This window comes from Mobula birostris, chromosome 2, assembly GCF_030028105.1.
Source record: "Mobula birostris isolate sMobBir1 chromosome 2, sMobBir1.hap1, whole genome shotgun sequence".
In the NCBI taxonomy this organism is placed as follows: domain Eukaryota; kingdom Metazoa; phylum Chordata; class Chondrichthyes; order Myliobatiformes; family Myliobatidae; genus Mobula; species Mobula birostris.
The window spans coordinates 129,179,089-129,200,269 of NC_092371.1; the positions used below are offsets into that span (position 1 = coordinate 129,179,089).

Genomic DNA, 21,181 nt, shown 5'->3' on the forward strand with positions numbered 1-21,181 from the left:
GCTGAGGGAAGGGGGATGAAGTAAGAAGCTGGGAGGTGTTAGGTGGAAAAGGTAGAAGGCTGAAAAAGAAGGAATCTCATAGGAGAGGACAGTGGACCATGGGAGAAAGGGAAGGAGGACGAGAGGTGATAGGTGAGGAGAAGAGAAGAGGTAAATGGGAAGGTAGCATGGTGAATGTAAAACGGAGGGGGGGTGGGGAGGGAAATTACTGGAAGTTACAGTAATCGAAGTCGATGCAGTCAGGTTGGAGACTGTCATACCTCGATACTTGTGCCAGGAATAAACCAATATTTCAGTGTCAATTCCCACTTGATGCTTTCATATGGTTCACAGTGACCTCTCCTGGAATATTACTGTCAATGCAATGAGGACATGGTTCTTGTAATGAGCGTGATTGGCTTCCCGATATTGTAACTATAAATGAAATAATTTTTCAGTTATTAGTTTACAGCTAATCAAAATGTCTCTCAAGGGAATGCATGTGAGCCACAATAAAGTGTATTAGTTACAGAGCATTAGTGGCCCCATTTAATTAAAGGTACTTTGTGGTGCAGGCAATGGAGGTTGCATTGACATAATAGTATCCTCCACTTCATTTTTTATATTTGCAAGCTTCCTACAACGTGGTCTGTTACTGAGCATGGAAACTGCGAATGCCGCACTGCTAAAGAAACTGACCTCAACCCAGATTAAAATGGCTACTATACTTTTGTGTGAGCAAGCAAAGAATTGGCCAGGGCTCCCAAAGGATCTTCTGGGAAATAAGACGAACAAAAGATCCTGCCCAGTTATAATGCACTCATTGATTAGTTGGCTTGGTGACACTTGTTCGCTTGTAGAGCTGTACCAGAATATTATCCAGGTGTCAGCACCTCGTGGCAGGTGCTGGGAAGACTCTAGGAGGCAGAAAAACACCACTGGATGATTGAATGTCAAACCCTCCCTCAACTTAATAACCCTCACGATAAAAGCATTGAAATTTTTCACCCCTCCATGTGAGAGTCACTGTTTTACTTGCGAACTTGTCCCTTAGTGCCTATCAGCATTTTCACTAATGCTGTAAGTATTTCATTGGGATTGAAGTTTATGAGTAAGTGTGTTAAGTTTGAAATTCTTGCAGATCCCTTCTGGCAGAAAGGAGCCTAGTAACTGGACAGCTTTCAAAGAGGGTTATAGGGCAGCGTGATCTCTTCAGTGGGCAAGGCTCAATAATTAAAGTGTACAGAGCAGCTACATGTCCCGACTCTCACAATTCCATTCACCTGTCAGCCCCATGTACATAGGCATGCAATCCTCCTGGTTAAATATTATAACTTTTCAATTCAGTTTCTACTCCCTTTGTCGTTTTGTCCCTCTGCACCTTTATAATCTTCTCCAGGCCTTTAGAAATTGTTGTACAAAGTGCTTTTTGATGCTCTTCTGCTGTGTTACTGTACTAATTAAAGGAATACTGCTACTTTGATATGCTCTCACACCTGGGACTTCCTGCCTCAATTTGGCCCATGCTGACCTTTCCATTCTGTCCCTGCACTTAAATCGGTCAAACAACGGCCTGTTCCTCACTCTTGGGCCTGGGCCCTGCTGTCTCAACTCTCTGCCTTGGTTCTGCTGCTTCAAATCACCTCCAAGCCTACTCCAAACATTGGCTCATTCCCTACTCTCAGACACGGGCTGCGCCACCTCGATTCGACCTGTACACGCCACACTGCAACTGTCCCACACCATTGAGACCTCAGTTCACACTGCTAAAGTGCCAGGCTCTACAGGCAGTCCAAAAGCTCAAGTCCAAAAGGGAAGTTACAAGCTATTGATTGTAGTGATTGTTTTTAAGAAAGTGTGTGATTAATAAGGTAGCTAAAAGTTTTGTTTGCTTCCAGCAAGTCGTCGCTGTGCCTCACCAGCACCATTTTAAACCAGAGCTGGTTTAATGTGCACTGGTACCGGTATATGTAGTCTAGTATTGTCAAGTAGTTCAAATAGCCTGTGGTGAAAGCTGAACACTAATTTGTATTTACTGTAGCATCATACAGCATCAGAGCAGGCCATTTAACCTACGAAGTCTGTGCCAACCATCAAACACTCATTTACACTAATCCTGCATTAATCCCTTTTTTTTAAATTTTCCCATATTTTCAACAACCTGTAATCTCATTTGAAATGACAGTCCACATTCTCTTGATTAGAGATCGAAACCACATTTTCCTAATGTGCAGCATTCCTATGTGAAAACTGAACAATAATTCTGCTCACCAGAGAGGTCATTTTGCATCTGCATCATTGCTAGTGGATTTTAATTCTCATGTTGCTTGAATGTTCAACTGTTCAGATATTAAGTATAAACAGGAAACTGAGTGCTGAAGGGTAAAAACATGCTTGGGAGGTGACAGTTCTCTTCTTCTTTGAAGAGTTTATAATGCAAGTTCTGCACAACAGGAAGAACACCTGTGATGCACACTGGAGATATTTCAATTTGATACATTTATTATCAATAGTAATTTTTATTGGCTCTATTGAATTTTGAAATCCATAAGTTAGCAATGATGCCTTGTAAAAGAAACTAGACATTTTTCAGTGTTTATAAAATAATTGTCATTTCATGTTGGTAAATTTCTCATTAAAACTCTCATTTTCTAATTGGATTGAGACATTTCAAGCAAATCCCCATCAAAGGTAACCTATGATTATGTGTTTATAGAAAGGCCAATTACGATATCTTCTTGTCATTTATAACCAGAATTGAATTGACTTGACTTTATTACTTACATCTTTCATATACATGAGGTGTAAAAATCTTTGTCTCCATCTAAATGTGCAATTTATAATAAATATTATGTACAACAGCATAGTCAATATAACATAGAAATACAATTGTGTCAGCATGAATTAAGCAGTCTGATGGCCTGGTGGAAGAGGCTGGCCCAGTGTCTGTTGGTTCTGGCTTTTATGCCGTGGTACCATGTTAGCAGCTGGAACAGTTTGTGGTTGGGGTGACTTGGGTCCCTAATGATCCTTCAAGCCCTTTTTACACACCAGTCTTCGTAAATGTCCTGAATAGTAGGAAGTTCACATCTACAGATGCACTGTGCTGTCCGCACCACTCTCTGCAGAGTCCTTCGATTGAGGAAAGTACAGTTCCCATACCAGGCAGTGATACAGCCAGTCAGGGTGCTCTCAATTGTGCCCCTGTAGAAAGTCCCTATAGAAGCCGTTTTGACTTTAAGTTATGGAAATGCATCTCAAACCATTTCTGCTTCTCCCTATGCATTTATTGCATTTTGGGCTTTGTTTAGTAAGTATGGTGGAACATAGAAACATAGAAAACCTACAGCACAATACAGGCCCTTCGGCCCACAAAGCTGTACCAAACATGTCCTTTCCTTAGAAATTACCTAGGGTTACCCATAGTCCTCTATTTTTCTAAGCTCCATGTACCCTATCGTATCGGCCTCCATCACCGTCGCTGGCAGCCCATTCCACGCACTCACCACTCTCTGTATAAAACTTACCCTTGACATCTCCTCTGTACCTACTTCCAAGCACCTTAAAACTGCCCTCTCATGCTAGTCATTTCAGCCCTGGGGATAAAGCCTCTGACTATCCACACCATCAATGCCTCTTATCATCTTATACATATCTATCAGGTCACCTCTCATCCTTTGTCGCTCCAAGGAGAAAAGGCTGAGTTCACTCAACCTATTCTCATAAGGCATGTTCACCAATCCTTGTAAATTTCCTCTGCACCCTTTCTATGGTTTCCACATCCTTTTTGTAGGGAGGTGACCAGAACTGAGCATAGTACTCAAGTGGGGACTGACCAGGGTTCTATATAGCTGTAACATTACCTCTCAGCTCTTGAACTCAATCCCACGGTTGATGAAGGCCAATGCACCGTATGCCTTCGTAACCACACAGTCAACCTGCGCAGAGTTTTGAGAGTCCTATGAACTCGGGCCCCAAGATCCCTCTGATCCTCCACGCTGCCAAGAGTCTTACCATTAATACAATATTCTGCCATCATATTTGACTTACCAAAATGAACAACCTCACTCGGGTTTAACTCCATATGCCAATTCTTGCATCCTATTGATGTTCCACTGTAACCTCTGACAGCCCTCCACGTTATCCACAACACCCCCAACCTTTGTGTCATCAGCAAATTTACTAACCCATCCCTCCACTTCCTCATCCAGGTCATTTATAAAAATCACGAAAAGTAGAGGTCCCAGAACAGATACCTGAGGCTCACCACTGGTCACTGACCTCCATGCAGAATATGACCCGTCTTCCACCACTCTTTGCCTCCTGTGGACAAGCCAGTTCTGGATCCACAAAGCAATGTTCCCTTGGATCCCATGCCTCCTTACTTTCTCAATAAGCCTTGCATGCAGTACCTTATTAAATGCCTTGCTGAAATCCATATATGGTGGCATGCAAAAGTTTGGGCACCCCGGTCAAAATTTCTGTTACTGTGAATAGCTGAGCGAGTAAAAGATGAACTGATTTCCAAAAGGCATAAAGTTAAAGATGACACATCTCTTTAATATTTTAAGCAAGAAAACTTCTTTAATTCCATCTTTTACAGTTTTAAAATAACAAAAAAGGAAAAGGGCCGGAAGCAAAAGTTTAGGCACCCTGCATGGCGGTACTTAGTAACACCCCATTTGGCAAGTATCACAGCTTGTAAAAACTTCCTGTAGCCAGCTAAGAGTCTTTCAATTCTTGTTTGGGGGATTTTTGCCCATTCTTCCTTGCAAAAGGCTTCTAGTTCTGTGAGATTCTTGGGCTGTCTTGCATGCACTGCTCTTTTGAGGTCTAACCACAGATTCGCGATGATGCTTAGGACAGGGGACTGTGAGGGCCATGGCAAAACCTTCAGTTTGCACCTCTTGAGGTAGTCCATTATGGATTTTGAGGTGTGTTTAGGTTCATTATCCTGTTGTAGAAGCCATCCTCTTTTCACCTTCGACTTTTTTTACAGACGGTGTGATGTTTGCTTCCAGAATTTGCTGGTATTTAATTGAATTCATTCTTCCCTCTACCAGTAAATGTTCCCCGTTCCACTGGCTGCAACACAAGCCCAAAGCATGATCGATCCACCCCTGTGCTTAACAGTTGGAGAGGGGTTCTTTTCATGAAATTCTGCACCCTTTTTTCTCCAAACATACCTCTGCTCATTGCAGCCAAAAAGTTCTCTTCAGAAGGTTCAAAGGAAAATCTAAACGAGCCTGATGCATGTTGAAAACAAGTCCTGTGGACTGATGAAGTTAAAATAGAACTTTTGGCTGCAATCTTTAACTTTATGCATTTTGGAAATCAGTTCAACTTTTACTCGCTTAGCTATTCACAGTAACAGAAATTTTGACCGGGGTGCCCAAACTTTTGCATGCCACTGTACACTACATCTACTGCTCTACCTTCATCAACGTGTTTATCCTCAAAAAATTCAATCAAGCTCGTGAGGTACGACCTGCCTTTGACAAAGCCATGCTGACTATTCCTAATCATATTATGCATCTCCAAATGTTCATAAATCCTGCCTCTCAGGATCTTCTCCATCAGCTTACCAACCACTGAAGTAAAACTCACTGGTCTGTAATTTCCTGAGCTATTTCGACTCCCTTTCTTGAATAAGGGACAACATCCGCAACCGTCCAATCCTCCAGAACCCCTCTCATCCCCATTGATGATGCAAAAATCATCGCCAGAGGCTCAGCAATCTCCTCCCTTGCCTCTCACAGTAGCGTGGGGTACATCTCATCTGGTCCCGGTGACTTATCCAACTTGATGCTTTCCCAAAGCTCCAGCACATCCTCTTCTTTAATATCTACATGCTCAAGCTTCTCAGTCCACTGTAAGTCAACCTCACAATCGCCAAGATCCTTTTCCGTAGTGAATACTGAAGCAAAGTATTCATTAAGTACCTCTGCTAATTCCTCTGATTCCATGCAGATTTTTCCACTGTCACACTTGATTGGTCCTATTCTCTCACATTTTATCCTCTTGATCTTCACATACTTGTAGAATGCCTTGGGGTTTTCGTTAATCCTGCCCATCGAGGCCTTCTCGTGGCCCTTTCTGGCTCTCCTAATTTCATTCTTAAGCTCCTTCCTGCTGGCCTTATAATCTTCTAGATCTCTTTTGGGAGACCCAATAAAGTTGATCTAATGAAATGAGAGTAGCCTGCCTTAATTTAAGTGGCTTTTAAGTCATAGAAATAGAAGCCAACCTCTTCTGCCTGCAGTGTTATTCTTTTAGTCTACACATGATCAGTACCTCAGGTTCACATTTATTCTACCACTTGTCAGGTAACGTAAAACCTAGAGCAGTACAGCACCTGGCAGACCTTTAAGTCTTTGTTGTTGTGCCAAACTAATTCAGTAGGTGACTTCTAATTAATCTAATCCCTCTTTCCGCACTCATCAGCAACTCGTACAATAGCAACATAATGTCACAACTCCTATACTCAGAACTCTGACCACTGTGGGTGAGACAGAATTATTATTTAGTCTTCAAAGCGTAAGGCCACTCTGTCTACTTGTGACACTGTTTTCAGCGAATTGTGCACTTGAACTTCAAGGTCTCCCTTTTCCATTGTACTCCCTTCACATTGACCATTGACCGTAGGACAGCATGGTAACGTAGAGGTTAGCACAATGCTTCACAATACAGGTGACCTGGGTTCAATTCCCGCTGCTGCTTGCAAGGAGTTTGAATGCTCTCACCATGACCGCATGGGTTTCCTTTGGGTGCTCCCGTTTCTTCCTGCAGTCCAAAGATGTGCCAGTTGATAGGTTGATTTGTCACTGTAAATTGTCTCGTGATTAGGCTAGCATTAAGTTGGGGGATTTCTGACTGGTGTGGCTCAGAGGGCCTACTCGGCACTGTATCTTAATAAATAAATAAATATCTCTCCCTTTTCTACATTTTCATGTGCCTATCTAAGAGTCTTGTGTGCTATGTGGCCTACCACCACCTTTGGAAGTGTATTTCAGGCCTCTGCCACTCTGTTGTTTAAAAAAAGAACTTGCCTCAACCTTCTCCCTTGTACTTTACTCCTCTCACCTCTGGTACTACACGTCAATTCTAGGAAATAGATACTGGCTGTCTACTCTACCTATGCCTCCTATAATTTTATAAACTTCCAACAAATCTCCACTCAGCTTAACATTAATAAGCTGCTGCTATTGCAAGGGTGGACTGGAGCATTCCTCTAGTGCAGGAAGCACCCAGCTATCTTGGCAGACACAGTATATCTGCTACCTAAAAGATAGTGAGGACTCCAACAACTTCACCTCCAAGTTCAGTCCCATCCTGGCTTTTTAATCTTGAATTCTGAACATACAGATTTTTTTTTTAAATATCAGATACTGGGAAGTTTTAAGGTTCAAAGAGCTTGGTGTCCTTGTACACAGGTCACTAAATGCCAATAGGTATGGCATTCAGAAAGGCATGATATGCTGTAATTTTGCTGGAGAAATTAGATATGAGACTAAGGATGCCTTAGTTCAATTACAGAGGACTTTGTAATAGTAAACCTGGTGTATTATTTATGGTTTTACTGAAACAAAATTAAACGTGCTTAGCATGAGTGCAGTGAACATTCAGCCAGATTGGCTCCTAGGACAGCAGGCCTGTCATCTAAGCAGAGATCAAGATAGCCAGGCTGCCACTGGAGTTTTTTTTTAAAAATCTACAGTACTCAGTAGGATAAATATGGGGAGGATGTTTACCTTGTATGCAGTGCCAGAGCCAGGGTCACAGATAATGGGATAGGCCCTACAAGGCAGAGATGGGGAAAAATTTCTTCACTCTGGTACTGTATCTTTGGAGTTTTCCAACCCAGCAGCTGTTCATCTAAAACTGAGATCAATTTGGACTTTGGAGCAATTATGGGACCTGGAAGCTTGAAAGGAAAAAGCTGTTAAGTTGGATGGTCAGCCATGGACTTACTGAAATGGCAAAGCAAGCTCAAAGTGCCAAATGGTGGTCTTTTCCTGATGTTATATTTCACTGCTGTGTTTGCCTACAGAGCACTTCATCGCCATGTCTTCACTATGTCTGTTTTCTCAGTCCTCTCTTTTCCCACCTGTATCTGTCTCAGTCTTTCATTTGCTAAAAGTCTAAAAATCTTTCCCCCTATCTCTGCTAAGCTCTCCCAATACCTAAGACTTTGCCCAGCCTCCCTGCTTTCAATATTCCCTCATTGTTAAAAGGTATTCCCTCATTGCTAGGTGATGAGAGGCATTGATCATGTGGATAGTCAGAGGCTTTTCTCAGGGATGGAATGGTTATCACTAGAGGGCACAGTTTTAAGATGCTTAGAAGTAGGTACAGAGGAGATATCAGGGGTAAGTTTTTTTTACGCAGAGAGTGGTGAGTGCGTGGAATGGGCTGCCAGTGACGGTGGTGGAGACGGATACATTAGGGTCTTCTAAGAGACTCCTGGTCAGGTACATGGAGCTCAGAAAAATAGAGGGCTGTGGGTAACCCTAGGTAATTTCTAAGGTGAGGACATGTTCGGAACAGCTTTGTGGCCGAAGGGCCTGTATTGTGCTGTTTCTATGTACTAAAGATTTGTATGCAAGAAGAACACAAGGTAATGTTGTACCGACTATATATTTGTCATTTTATAGTATGTGCTGTAGTTTTCTGTGTATCTATGTACTAAAGGTTTGCATGCAAGAAGAACACAGAACCAAGGTAATGTTGTACCGACTATATATTTGTCATTTTATAGTATGTTCAAAGGTGGTTTTTTTTACCATCAGGTTTAATGTACATGCTTTTGAAACATTTGGTGGATCGTTACAATCTGTACTATGCTTACCTGCCTGCTAAGCTGGATAAGAAGATCCACTCCGGTGCAGTGAATCAGGTGGTGGCGGCTCCCATTCTCTGCCTGCTATGTCTACTTTTCTTCTCCACCGTAAGAACAGGTGAGATGATTGTCATGCATCACCAGCCGGAAACAAAAGTATCTACAATAACAAGCACATTTGACCACTATGCTTTCAATGCTAAGGTGCAAATATAAGTACAGGTCCTACCTTTCTTACAAATACCAAAGCTGCTGCTTGCACCCACTTACACTGTGCCTCGTTCTCACTTCCAAGCACAACTGCATTCTAGTTCAGCAAGCTTCCATGAAGTAAAATACACAGCAGTCTCTGTCATACTACAAAATCGCTCCTGAGGTCTTCAATTTTGATTTCCAGAGACTGTACATTCACCAGCAGGATAGTCAGGATTTAGGGGTCTAAGGTATCTGCATTTCAATTGCATCTTCCACACTTCCTTTTCTCTCTTCCCATCCAGTAGGCGCTACAGGAGCCTCCACTCCCACACCAGCAGGCACAGGAAGAGCTTCTTCCCTGAGGCTGTGACACTGCTGAACCTCCCATCACAGTGCTAAGCAGTATTGCACCCATATTGTACTGTCTCAGTACTTTTATATTTGTGTGCTGTGGCACTTACTTTTTATTCACAGTTATTTTGTAAATAATACTATTCTTTGCATTTCTGGTCAGATGCTAACTGCATTTCATTGGCTTTGTATCTGTACTCGGCACAATGACAATAAAGTTGAATCTAATCTAATCTAAATCCCACTTCCTTTTCCCTAAAGGGGAGCTGTACTCGTGACCCGAGTCAGCAGTTGGGGATCTGCTGATTTTTGAGTGTCGATAGATTTTTCAAACATATTAAAATGATGCTGCTTACTGAAGCTCCCATGGCTGTGACTGGATTTCATCTGTAGTAGTCCTAAATGGGAATATTTGATGATTCCCATCTGAACTGCATTCAAAGAGTTGCACTTATCACTGCCATCTTGTCTCTGACAAATTGCTGATAATCTCTGTTTCCTAGCTTGAAAGACATGAACTTCCTTTCATACTGGTCATCCAGTGTATCAAAATATGAAATCCTGAAGTCAAAGGCACAAAGCACCCCTTGGCTAATGAAGTCCACACCAATCATCACGTTGCACCAGTCTCTTGTATTGTCCGGTATTCATCAGCACCCTCCATGTTCTACCACTCACTTACTCCAGAGGCCAGTTAACTTACCAATCCATACACTTTTGGGAGCTAGAACACCTAGAGAAAACCCACGTGATCACAGGGACAAAATGCAAACTCCATGCAGCATTGGAGATCAGGGTCAAACCCTGCTCACTGGAGCAGGACTAACCACTGTGCCACCCCTGTTTTTTTTTCAGAAATAGCTAGGTGTTGTTATAACTGACAAAGAAGTGACTTATATAGTTAAGTTTGTGTTCTTGATACATGTCCTGACCAGGCTACAGAAGAGTTCCATTCCTGTGAACTGTTCTTAAGCTGGTTTCCCACGTGGCAAAAGATACCTGCAGCCCTGCAGCAGCCAGCAAACCCATCCCATCCATCTTCCCAAGTTCTCATTTGAATGCACAAACTGTACATAGTAACCTGGGCAGACCTGTGATTGTATTTACACCCTTAAACAAAAAGCATAGTGGTTATTATGAATTCTTCACTTTAGAGTCTGTCTATTGTACTAATGGCTAAGACATGTTAACCTGCAACATGACAGGCACTGTAATTAGTGCACGTGTTAAAATGATCACCTTGTTTATAAATGTTTAAATTTTAAGTAAAATTATTCTAGGGACTGTGGCTTTACAGTTATGTAAATAATTGGGTTGCTCTTCAAAGAAGCTAGCGCAGAGTTAATAATAAAACAGTTCATTTGAGGTTTAGTAATGAATATTGAACCAAGTTTAGTTTAAAATAAAACATACTTCTTTACATAAACAAGCCATTGGAATTATGTTGGCTCCAGCCTAGGAACCCCGAGGAAAAACTGTGCCTCATCTTTTCTCTGTACCCTTGCCATGTACTTAATCTTGTGTGTCCTTTAAATTTTTTTTGAATCTTTTCCTTCACTGAGGGTCACTTACAATAGTTAATTAATCTATCAGCACTACTTTGGAGTATGGGAGGATAACAGAGACAACCAGGAAAATCTGGTAGTCACAGAGTGTGCAAACCCCACACAGACAGCATCAGAGGTCACGATCTAATGCAGATCTCTGGAGCCATGAGACAGTAATGCTAATTGCTCTGCCACTCATTGAAATCTGTGCTAGGGGTAGAAATCTCTTAAAGTCATAGTTTCAAAAGGGCCAATAAAATATAGTCAAATTATAGAACTATTAGGCAACGTTTTATGGGATGAGACTGGCAGTGTGTGGTAAACTGGACAAATCTCTTTAAATAATGTAAAGCCATAGGAGGTGCTCAAAGAAGTATGTAATTTTATGCCAAATCAATTTCCACCCTGCTCAGATGGGGAGCCAGAGAGAAACATGGATGTTAAGAAGTAAGAAGCAACAAAAGAATTGTGACATGGAGACTGACTGGATGGCTTTAGAGGGAGTACAATGTACATTTACCAGAGGTTATGGGGGGAAAGAAGGAATTACAGAAACATAGAAAACCTACAGCACAATTTAGGCCCTTCAGCCCACAAAGCTGTGCCAAGCATGTCCTTACCTTAGAAATTACCTAGGGTTACCCATAGCCCTCTATTTTTCTAAGAATTGTCTATATTGGTATTACTTTCCTTCCTCCCGCAGTTTCTAACCCCCAAGGTTTCTCAGATTGCTGACTGTCTTACAAAATAATAAGAGTGACCATCTCAAAAGTTTTGCACCCACAATATCTCCTAATGCTTTTTTCCCCCCAAATCCTTGGTTAGTCTAATTGGATTGATACCAGAAACAGGTCCACATTCAAAACTCAGCAGAAACTTAAACTCTTCCTTCCTTCCTTTTATTTAAACCCCGTCTCCTGCCTCAATGACTGGATGATAAGCCACTACAGTCTTCAGTCAGCCACTTATTATTCCATTTCCCAGAAACCTGCCATTTTATGTTGTCTAGAATTCAGAAGTTTGATATTAATGCTTTCCAGATGCCAAAAGGAATTGATAGAAGAGATAGCAACACAATTTCTGCAGTTTAAGAAGTTGAGGACCTGGGGCAAAGTTTACAGATTGAAGCCTGCCCTTTTAGGCATGAAGTAAGCAGTATCTTGCCAAATGAATGTTAGCAAACATTTGCAGCCCTCTTCCGCAAAGCACAATTAATTCCAGGTCAAATAAACATGAGATTGAAGGTGAGAATGCAGTCTCATTCCCAGTAAAAGGGAATTAAAAACTTGAGAGCAAAGCTTTAAGATGAGAGGGGAGAGATTTAAAATGGACCTGAGGAGCACTTTCTCCACACACAGGGTAGTGAGTAAATGGAATGAGCTGCCGGAGGAATTAGTTAAGGAGGATAGAACACCATTTAATGGACAATTGGACAGGTAAAATATAGGTTTAAAGAGATGTGGGCCAAACTCCGGTAAATAGGACTAGCATAGATGGGTATCTTGGTTAGCATGGATGAGTTGGGCTGAAGGGCCTGTTTCCATGTTTGACTTCATCTTTCTGAGTGGATGGATGTATTCAGAAGTCTGGACTTCTGCAAATTTGAATGAGGGTTGCATTCACATATGTGAACGACATCAGTAAGAGTGTCCATGCAATTAATAGATTGTGGCTAAAAATCCATTGTGTTAAGAATGCACTCTATCTTTTCCATTCTTCTACATCGTACATAATGTAGTTTAGTGTACCTTGTCACTTTCATTCTTGTTCCTGCACTTGTAATGCTAAGTCTGAGTAGTGGTTCTGTGCTTGGCTTCTGTCCATTTTGGCATGCAGCTTGGAGTGCTTGTTCACACATCTCAGAGCTAACTAGCGATAGCTGATCACTGCCACAGATATCAAGTACAGTGCAATTAAGTCTAACAAATCAATTTGTTAGACTGAAGTGCACTGGCTAACAATTTGTTAATTGTTCAAATTATTTCCTCAACTAAGACTGCAGTTTGACATCTGCTTCCAGCATAACCAAGTGCACTTGTATCTGTTTTCTCATCTTTCCCATGGTCACTGACCTAACTGGCTAATCACTGATTGCTTTGAAGTTTTAAAAATTTGAATTCTTGTCTTAAAATCCCTACAAGTATTTGCTTCCCCCTGTTGCAGCAGTGACTTCACTTGGAGTACTTTGTTGTTGAGGGTGCCACTGTTGAAGATACACTATGTCGCTATAATAACCTTAAATAATTTATCATTATTTTCAGGATTCTTGGCTGCTACGTCCATGTTTACATTTGTTGTGCTGGTGGTCACTATCGTTATCTGCCTCTCTCATGTCTGTTTTGGCCATTTCAAATATCTCAGTGCTCATAACTATAAGGTAAGCGACTTTTCATCTGGTTTGTATGGTTGGCAACCTTGATAATGATGTTCATTTACTGATCTGGCTAACCCTAACCCCAATCCCAACTAAACCAGACAGTGCCCAAGTGAACCCTGGCCACACCCCCACAAAGGGGCCTACTTAGTGCTGGACCCCATGCTCCTTTTCTTCCCACCCTCCATGGCCTGAGTGCACATTCCTCGGCCATATCCCTAAACATAACGACTTCACCCATCCTATGCACCCCCATAAACCTGAGCCCTCTCTCCACTGGGGGGCCAAGTTCACTCCACTACACCATTGGTTTGGGTGCTCTAACCCTAACCCTAACCCTCCCACCACCGCAAGGTCCCGTGACCCCACTACCCAGCGATACACCTCAACCTAACACCTCCAACCCTTCAGCACACCCCCATAAACCCTAGTCCTCTCCCCACCCGAGAGCCAGGTTCACCCACATCACCAGCACCGTACCACCCCCACAGACATCCCCAATCCTAGCATTCACCATAACCATAACTTCCAATGGACCGCGCACCCCAACTAAACCGGACAGCACCCCAAATAACACCACACAGAAGGGCTTATGTAACAGCCCTTTACCCTCCACCCCACAAACATCCCCAACCCTACCATTCACCCTAACCATAACTTCCAATGGACCGCACACCCCAACTAAACTGGACAGCACCCAAGTAACCCAAACCACACCACACAAAAGGGCTAATGTAACAGTCCTTTACCCTACCCCTAAACGTAACATCTCCAACCCTGCTACACACCCCCATAAACCCAAGCCCTCACCCCATCAAAGGGCCAAATTCACCCACTATCACCAGCAGTTAGGCTCCTATTTCAGCCCTCCCCCCTGCTGCAGGTGCAAACCCCACCCTGCAATGCCATTTGCCACCCCAACCCACCTCCCTTCGCCGTGAATCATCAACCCCCATTACCTAACTCTACCCTCATGCGTGTACCTCTCCACAACACCCCTCAATTAGCTACCGCACAACCCCCGGATCACAGCACACAGTCCCTATAAAAAAGACCCCAAATCCAAAACACTATCCATAGGCAATAACTCCACCATTCTAACTTAAACTCCAGAATGGAGGTTAAAGAGGAGGAAGATCCCAGTAAAGGAAAGTTGGGGACTGAGATGATGACAACGTAAACAAAGTGGCAGCGTAAAGTGATACTGCATCTCCAGTACAAGATCCACAAACACTAGGGAGATATTTTGCCCACTGCCCGCATACTCGCATCCTAACCCTTACCCGTACCCGTACCCTTCACACTCATTAAGTAGGCTAAACAGGAAAACTATGCTAATTAAAGTTGACAACATCCTTGCTCCTCTGGAGTTCAAAGTTGAAGTGCTGTTTATTGTCATGCGCACAAGTACATGTATGAACAGGTACAATGAAAAACATAATTTCAGAAGCATCACAGGCACATAGCATCATATAAGCAGCATTCACAAGAAAAACAACATAAATTATGCACAATTTTTTTGTAAGAAAACACAACTAGAACACAAAGTATTTCAGTGTTCATTGTGTTGCTAAATTGTGGTGATCAGGGTTTTTGCCATTTGGTTCAAGAACCAAATGGTTGAAGGGAAGATGGATGGAAAGGCAGGTAGTGTTGAGGAAGCAGAGAAGTTGCAGCAGATCATAAACAGATTAGGAGATTAGGCAAAGAGGTGGCAGATGGAATAGAGGGCGCAATCTTAAAATAGAGGACCATCCATTTAGAATAGAGATGGGGAATTTATTTAGCCAGGGGTTGGTGAATCTGTGGAGTTTATTGCCACGGGTGCCTGTGGAGGCCAAAATACTGGGTACATTTAAGGCCAAAGATCGATAGGTTCTTGATTAGTCAGGACATGAAAAGTTATGAGAAGGCAGGAAAATGAGGTTGAGAGGGAACTGGATCAGCCATAATGAAATGGCAGAGCAGGGTTAATGGGCTGAATGGCCTAATTCTGCTCCCATGTCACGTGGTCTTCTGGAAGTTGCTTTTCTTGAACCTGGTGGTGTGGGACCTCAGGCTTCTCTGTACCATCTGGCCAATGGTAGCTGCACAAAGATGGCATGGCCCAGATAGTGTGGATCTTTGTTGGCTGGTGCCTTCTTGAGACAGTGCCTCATGTAGGTACTACCAGTGGTGTGGAGAGATGTGCCAGTAGTACATGGGCAGAGTCCACTACTCTCTTCAGCTTTTCACATTCCTGCATATTTGAATAGCCGTACCTGACCCTGATGCAACCAGTCAGGATGCCTTCGACATCTGTACAAGTTAGTTAGTGTTTGATGATGAGCCAAACAAACATCCTCCGTGTTATATGCACAAATGTGCATGTTTACTCCAGTAGCATGTAAACCACCTTAAAGGCAGACTTGCCTCAATAACAGAATAATGCATCATTCAGTACATAATGTACACTGAAATGCTGTTGAAGTTAGCCAATGGAGATTTTGATTTTCCCCTTCTCATCTGGTATTAGTGCCCAGTCGACAGTTTAGCTAGCATTGACCTCCACATCTTTAGAGGGTCTGCAGGAGATGGTCAAGGGAAGTTGTATCTCCTTCCATTTGTTGGGATCATTTCTTTCTCCTAATCATTTTCATAAAATGATTCTGGGTTGGGCTAGAATTCTGCAGGTAACCTTGCCTTCCTTTGTTTCACATGAGTCAGTGAGAACCCCTGAACAATTTGCCATGTCAATCATCGGAGGAGCTGTTCGAGCTGCTCTACCCTAGATATGTTGAGGCCACTTGAACCTACTTGTTCTCCAGTGCAACTTGTTTAAGTCATAAAGTTCAAGTCTGCAATATATGTGATGACACAAAGGTTGGAGGTGTTATGGATTGTCTGGAGGGCTGTCAGAGGTTACAGCGGGACATTGATAGGATGCAAAACTGGGCTGAGAAGTGGCAGATGGAGTTCAACCCAATTAAGTGTGAGGTGATTCATTTTGGTAGGTCAAATATGATGACAGAATATAGTATTAATGGTAAGACTCTTGGCAGTGTGGAAGATCAGAGGGATCTTGGGATCTGAGTCCATAGGACACTCAAAGCTGCTACGCAGGTTGACTCTCTCGTAAAGAAAGCTACGGTGCATTGGCCTTCATCAACTGTAGGACTGAGTTTAGGAGCCGAGAGGTAATGTTGCAGCTATATAGGACCCTGGTCAGACCTCACTTGGAGTACTGTGCTTAGTTCTGGTCGCCTCACTACAGGAAGGATGTGGAAACCATAGAAAGGGTACAGAGGAGATTTACAAGGATGTTGCCTGGATTGGGGAGCATTCCCTATGAGAATAGGTTGGGTGAACTTGGCCTTTTCTCCTTGGAGTGATGGAGGATGAGAGGTGACCTGATAGATGTGTACAAGATGATGAGAGGCATTGATCGTGTGGATAGTCAGAGGCTTTTTCGCAGAGCTGAAATGGCTAGCACGAGTGGGCACAGTTTTAAGGTGCTTGGAAGTAGGTACAGAGGAGATATCAGGTGTAAGTTTTTTTTTACACAGAGAGTGGTGAGTGTGTAGAATGGGCTGCCAGCAATGGTGGTGGAGGAGGATACAATAGGGTCTTTTAAGAGACTCCTGGACAAGTACATGGAGCTCAGAAATATAGAGGGCTACAGATAACGCTAGGTAATTTCTAAGTTAGGGACATGTTCAGCACAGCTTTGTGGGCCTAAGGGCCTGTATTGTGCTGTAGGTTTTCTATGTTTCTATGTAGATCAGGGGCACTCTACCGTAGAGATTCATCCACTCCTCAAGTATTCTTATACACTCCTAACATGTATATTATTTTGATTGTTTCTCTCCTTGGTTTCAAGTAATTGAAACTTCTGCCCCAATATTTACCTCCCTCTGAAAGAATTGCATATTGTGCACTTTTTGATCCATCTATCTGCCATCTGGGACACCACCCCAATGCTCACTGACTCTGATCTCAAAGCATGAGGGTGCCTGAGTGGAAACACTGGCACGTTTTTATCTTTTTCCCAGAACACAACTGAGGTTAAGTTCAGCAGCATTTAGACAGGCATATGAGCAGGCAGGGAGTGGAAGGATATAAGCTACATTCCAGCAGATGGGATTAGTTTGTATTGATGTCAGATGTGGTTGGTTGTAGGTCCTGGTCCTGTACTGTACTGTACTGATGTAGATTCTAGTAAGCGAGCCAGGATTGAAGTCACTTTTTAATAGAGGAGGGAAGTAAGTTTCTTAGTACTAACTTTAAAATGACCCTTAGAACTTTTTTCCAATTACAGATAATTTAATATTCCGTATTGATTTTCAGCAAACCTCCACTCGAGGAGATGCAATAAGTACCGAGGATGAATCCTGTTACAGGACACTGGTAATTCTCACCACAGTGTTTGGGAATTAACTCTGACTAATTCTACCAAGTCATTCTTGCAGCTCATGATGATATATAACAATCAAACTTGAAACCTTGACTTGATTTTTGCATGTTGGGTCTTTTTCCTGTCATTCCATTTCACATGGGGAATTCTTATAGGAAAAGTTTCTTTCAATTTGCTCTCTATTATGCTGGCAGGACTTCCCAGAAACAAACTAACCTACATTTAGTTGAGCTGTGCAGATTAAAGGAGCTGTATGCAGCATACAAGCGCTGGTATTTCTGTTTACGAAATTTGGGCGCACTTATTTCCTACTTGTATATGAAAAAAAGAACAAGAGACAGCCATTTTGGCCCTTCAGTCCTGCTCCACCATTAATTACAGTCATAGCCGATCTTGTTAATACTATTCCATAATCACTTTTCATTGGTCCAATAGCAAATATAGTGCGAATTTAGATCCCAACACATTGCTCTTCTAAAATAATTTCAGTAGTCAAGCACCAGTTACTTGTCAGTACCTGTCCAGCATAGGCTTGGTTAAGAATGATGTCCCAGAGTTCATCACAAGCCTCACTGAGACATGGACATGGGTTGAATGTGGAACCAGAGATAAATTAGTTGGACTGAAATGTAGCAAAAAAGTAAACAACTATCTTTAATGCCTTTCAAAGAAAAAAAATGGTTGGAGTCATTCCTGAATGAAATGATATTGATTGTTGGTCGGAAGGAGGTGGTTATGTTCTCCAGAGAAATCTTCTTCCAGCTGTCTTCATCAGATACCTTTATCCTATCAGACTGTCAGGATGCTGTAACTCCAGGTATTTTCTGCACTGCCATTGCTGAGAAATGGGATTAAGTTGTTCCATTTTTGGGCCAGCATGTATATGGGACAAATGTCCTCCTCTGGTTAAACTTTCTCATCATGATTTTAAATATTTTATATGAGAGAAAAGTGAGGACCATTCCCATTGACAGCATATTCTCCCACCACCACCCACGGTCAAACCTGGGTTACCTGGAGCTGACACATCCACGCTAATTGCTGCACAGTCATGACCCCCTGCCCCCTAATACCCTGGCATTCTTTATCTAGCACCATTGTCAGAGCACAAGGACCACAAAGCTTCAGGAAGCAAAAGGGGATTGAAAATAAATGTAACCCAACCCTGTTGTTGAAACTTTGCCCTAACTATGAAAGCAGATTGCTGATCTCCAGTGGTGTTCTTTGACACTTTCATCCGATGGAAGTTGTTGGAGTACTTCCCCTAGATCGTACGTCCAAAAAAGAATCAGCAGTTCATGCAGCCCCTTGAATCTGTTGTTGCATGAGGCATTTCCTTATCACTTGATTCCTTTATTGCTGTTATTGATCTGTCATGAATATATTTGATCATTAATTATGCACAACTCTGAACGCTTGAAATAATTTCTTTTTTTTACCAAATCATAATCCACAGAGAATATTTACCTGAGCTCACTCTGAAATAACAGAGGTGAGAAGGGGCATGAAAGGATCTATAGATATAATGGTTGAATTTTCTCTTAGGGATCAAGGAACATTCAATTGAATATTTATAGATCAGCAAACAAAGCATGAGTGTGCGAAAGGGATGTAGGCACTTACAGCAGTGCCTGGGTTTGATCAGAGACGTGCATTAAGATGGTGTTGGTCTCACTTTCAGATTGATCGTAGTGAAGTGGATGGGACTGCTGAAGCAAACGGGCAACGGGACGGCACTTCATCCTCACCAAAGGTTACAGTAAGTTGTCTTTCATCACCGACAGCGTCATTGCATTGCTCTACAAGAAATCCAGTTTTACCTGCTTAGTCAAGTTCATTTGTGGGTCCTCACTTTTGAATTGTGATATGGATTTATGCTCCTAATGTTATCGTAGTGTTTGTGTAATTTGGTGTTTCTTTGGGAGTTTAGTCAGAACCCCAGGAATAGGCTAACATGTGGTAGCACAATATTACCGCACTAGTTTAAAATGACTGATAACTTTAAAGCATTGTGCAAAAATTGTACCAAATCTGTGACACTACTTTTCAAGCTGTTCTTTTAACATGCATCAGAATTAAATGTTCTTCTTTCATTGTTTCTTTGTGTCCAGTCTAATTTCTATCATTCTCCTGCTCATAATGTGTATTATTTTATCAGTTATGGTTCTTCAAACAATAACTCTTTTCTTATTCTCTTTGGCTATCAAGTTTTTTTTAACACATTTGCTATGTGGGCTCAGTTTGAATTGCTCTTGCCCTTTTTTTGAAATGCATCTATTGATCAAAAGCTGAACTGGACCAAACACTGTGGTCGCATAAGCAAGTCAAAAACTCTGTATCCTGCAGCAACTAGCTCTCCTAATGGTCCAAAGCATTTCCACCAGCTACACCACATGGCACTAGTATGATTGAATACTCTCCACTTGTCTGGATGAGTGTCATGCCAACTATAACCATATAACAATTACAGCACGGAAACAGGCCATCTCGGCCCTTCTAGTCCATGCCGAACTCTTACTCTCACCTAGTCCCACCAACCTGCACTCAGCCCATAATCCTCCACTCCTTTCTTGTCCATATTGCTATCCAATTTAACTTTAAATGACAACATCGAACCTGCCTCAACCACTTCTGCTGGAAGCTCGTTCCACACAGCTACCACTCTCTGAGTAAAGAAGTTCCCCCTCATGTTACCCCCTAAACTTTTGCCCTTTAACTCTCAACTAATGTCCTCTTGTTTGAATCTCCCCCACTCTCAATGGAAAAAGCCTATCCACATCAACTCTATCTATCCCCCTCATAATTTTAAATACCTCTATCAAGTCCCCCCTCAACTTTATATGCTCCAAAGAATAAAGACCCAACTTGTTCAACCTTTCTCTGTAACTTAGGAGATGAAACCCAGGTAGCATTCTAGTAAATCTTCCTGTACTCTCTCAATTTTGTTGACATATTTCCTATAATTTGGTGACCAAAACTGTACACGATACTCCAAATTTGGCCTTACCAACTACTGAAGTAACTCAACACCATCCAGGACACAGCAGTACATTTGTTGGACTCCTTGTCTATCTCCTTAAACATTCACTCCCTCCACCACCAGCCCACAGTGATTGTGTGCACCATCTAGAAATTGCACTACACCAAGGCTATTCTGACAATACCTCCCAAAACCCATGACTTCTAGCATCAAGAAACACCAGTACATCATATTCAGGTCAGCAGTATCACCTTCCATTAGGTGCCATGTTAAATTAGAAACATATTGCCAGTCCTTCATTGTCACTAGGTCTAAATCCTGGGTCCCTTGCCCCTGCCCCTGCAGTGATGTGGGAACACTTTCACCTGAAAGACTTAAGTGTTTCAAGAAAGCAGCTCGCAACCACCATCACCTTGACCTGTTAGAGATGGGAAATAAATGCTGGACTTCCCACAATTGCCAAGGTGGCAAAAATTATTTTTTTTAAGAATGTGATTTGGATCCAAGTCAATGGAAAAGTCAA

General features: G+C 42.3%; 1 protein-coding gene across 4 annotated transcripts in view; it reads left to right on the forward strand.

The window, feature by feature from the left end:
- LOC140190969 (CSC1-like protein 2) overlaps positions 1–21,181 on the forward strand; it is a 205,201-nt gene that overhangs the window by 174,996 nt on the left and 9,024 nt on the right. For 3 of the 4 annotated variants that reach the window (XM_072247993.1, XM_072247986.1, XM_072248002.1), the window contains exons 21-24: positions 8,769–8,936; positions 13,173–13,288; positions 17,612–17,671; positions 19,360–19,437. In XM_072247993.1, coding sequence (XP_072104094.1) covers positions 8,769–8,936; positions 13,173–13,288; positions 17,612–17,671; positions 19,360–19,437 — 422 coding nt within the window. The remainder of the gene's footprint in view (positions 1–8,768; positions 8,937–13,172; positions 13,289–17,611; positions 17,672–19,359; positions 19,438–21,181) is intronic. The other variant, XM_072248012.1, reaches the window with a different exon arrangement.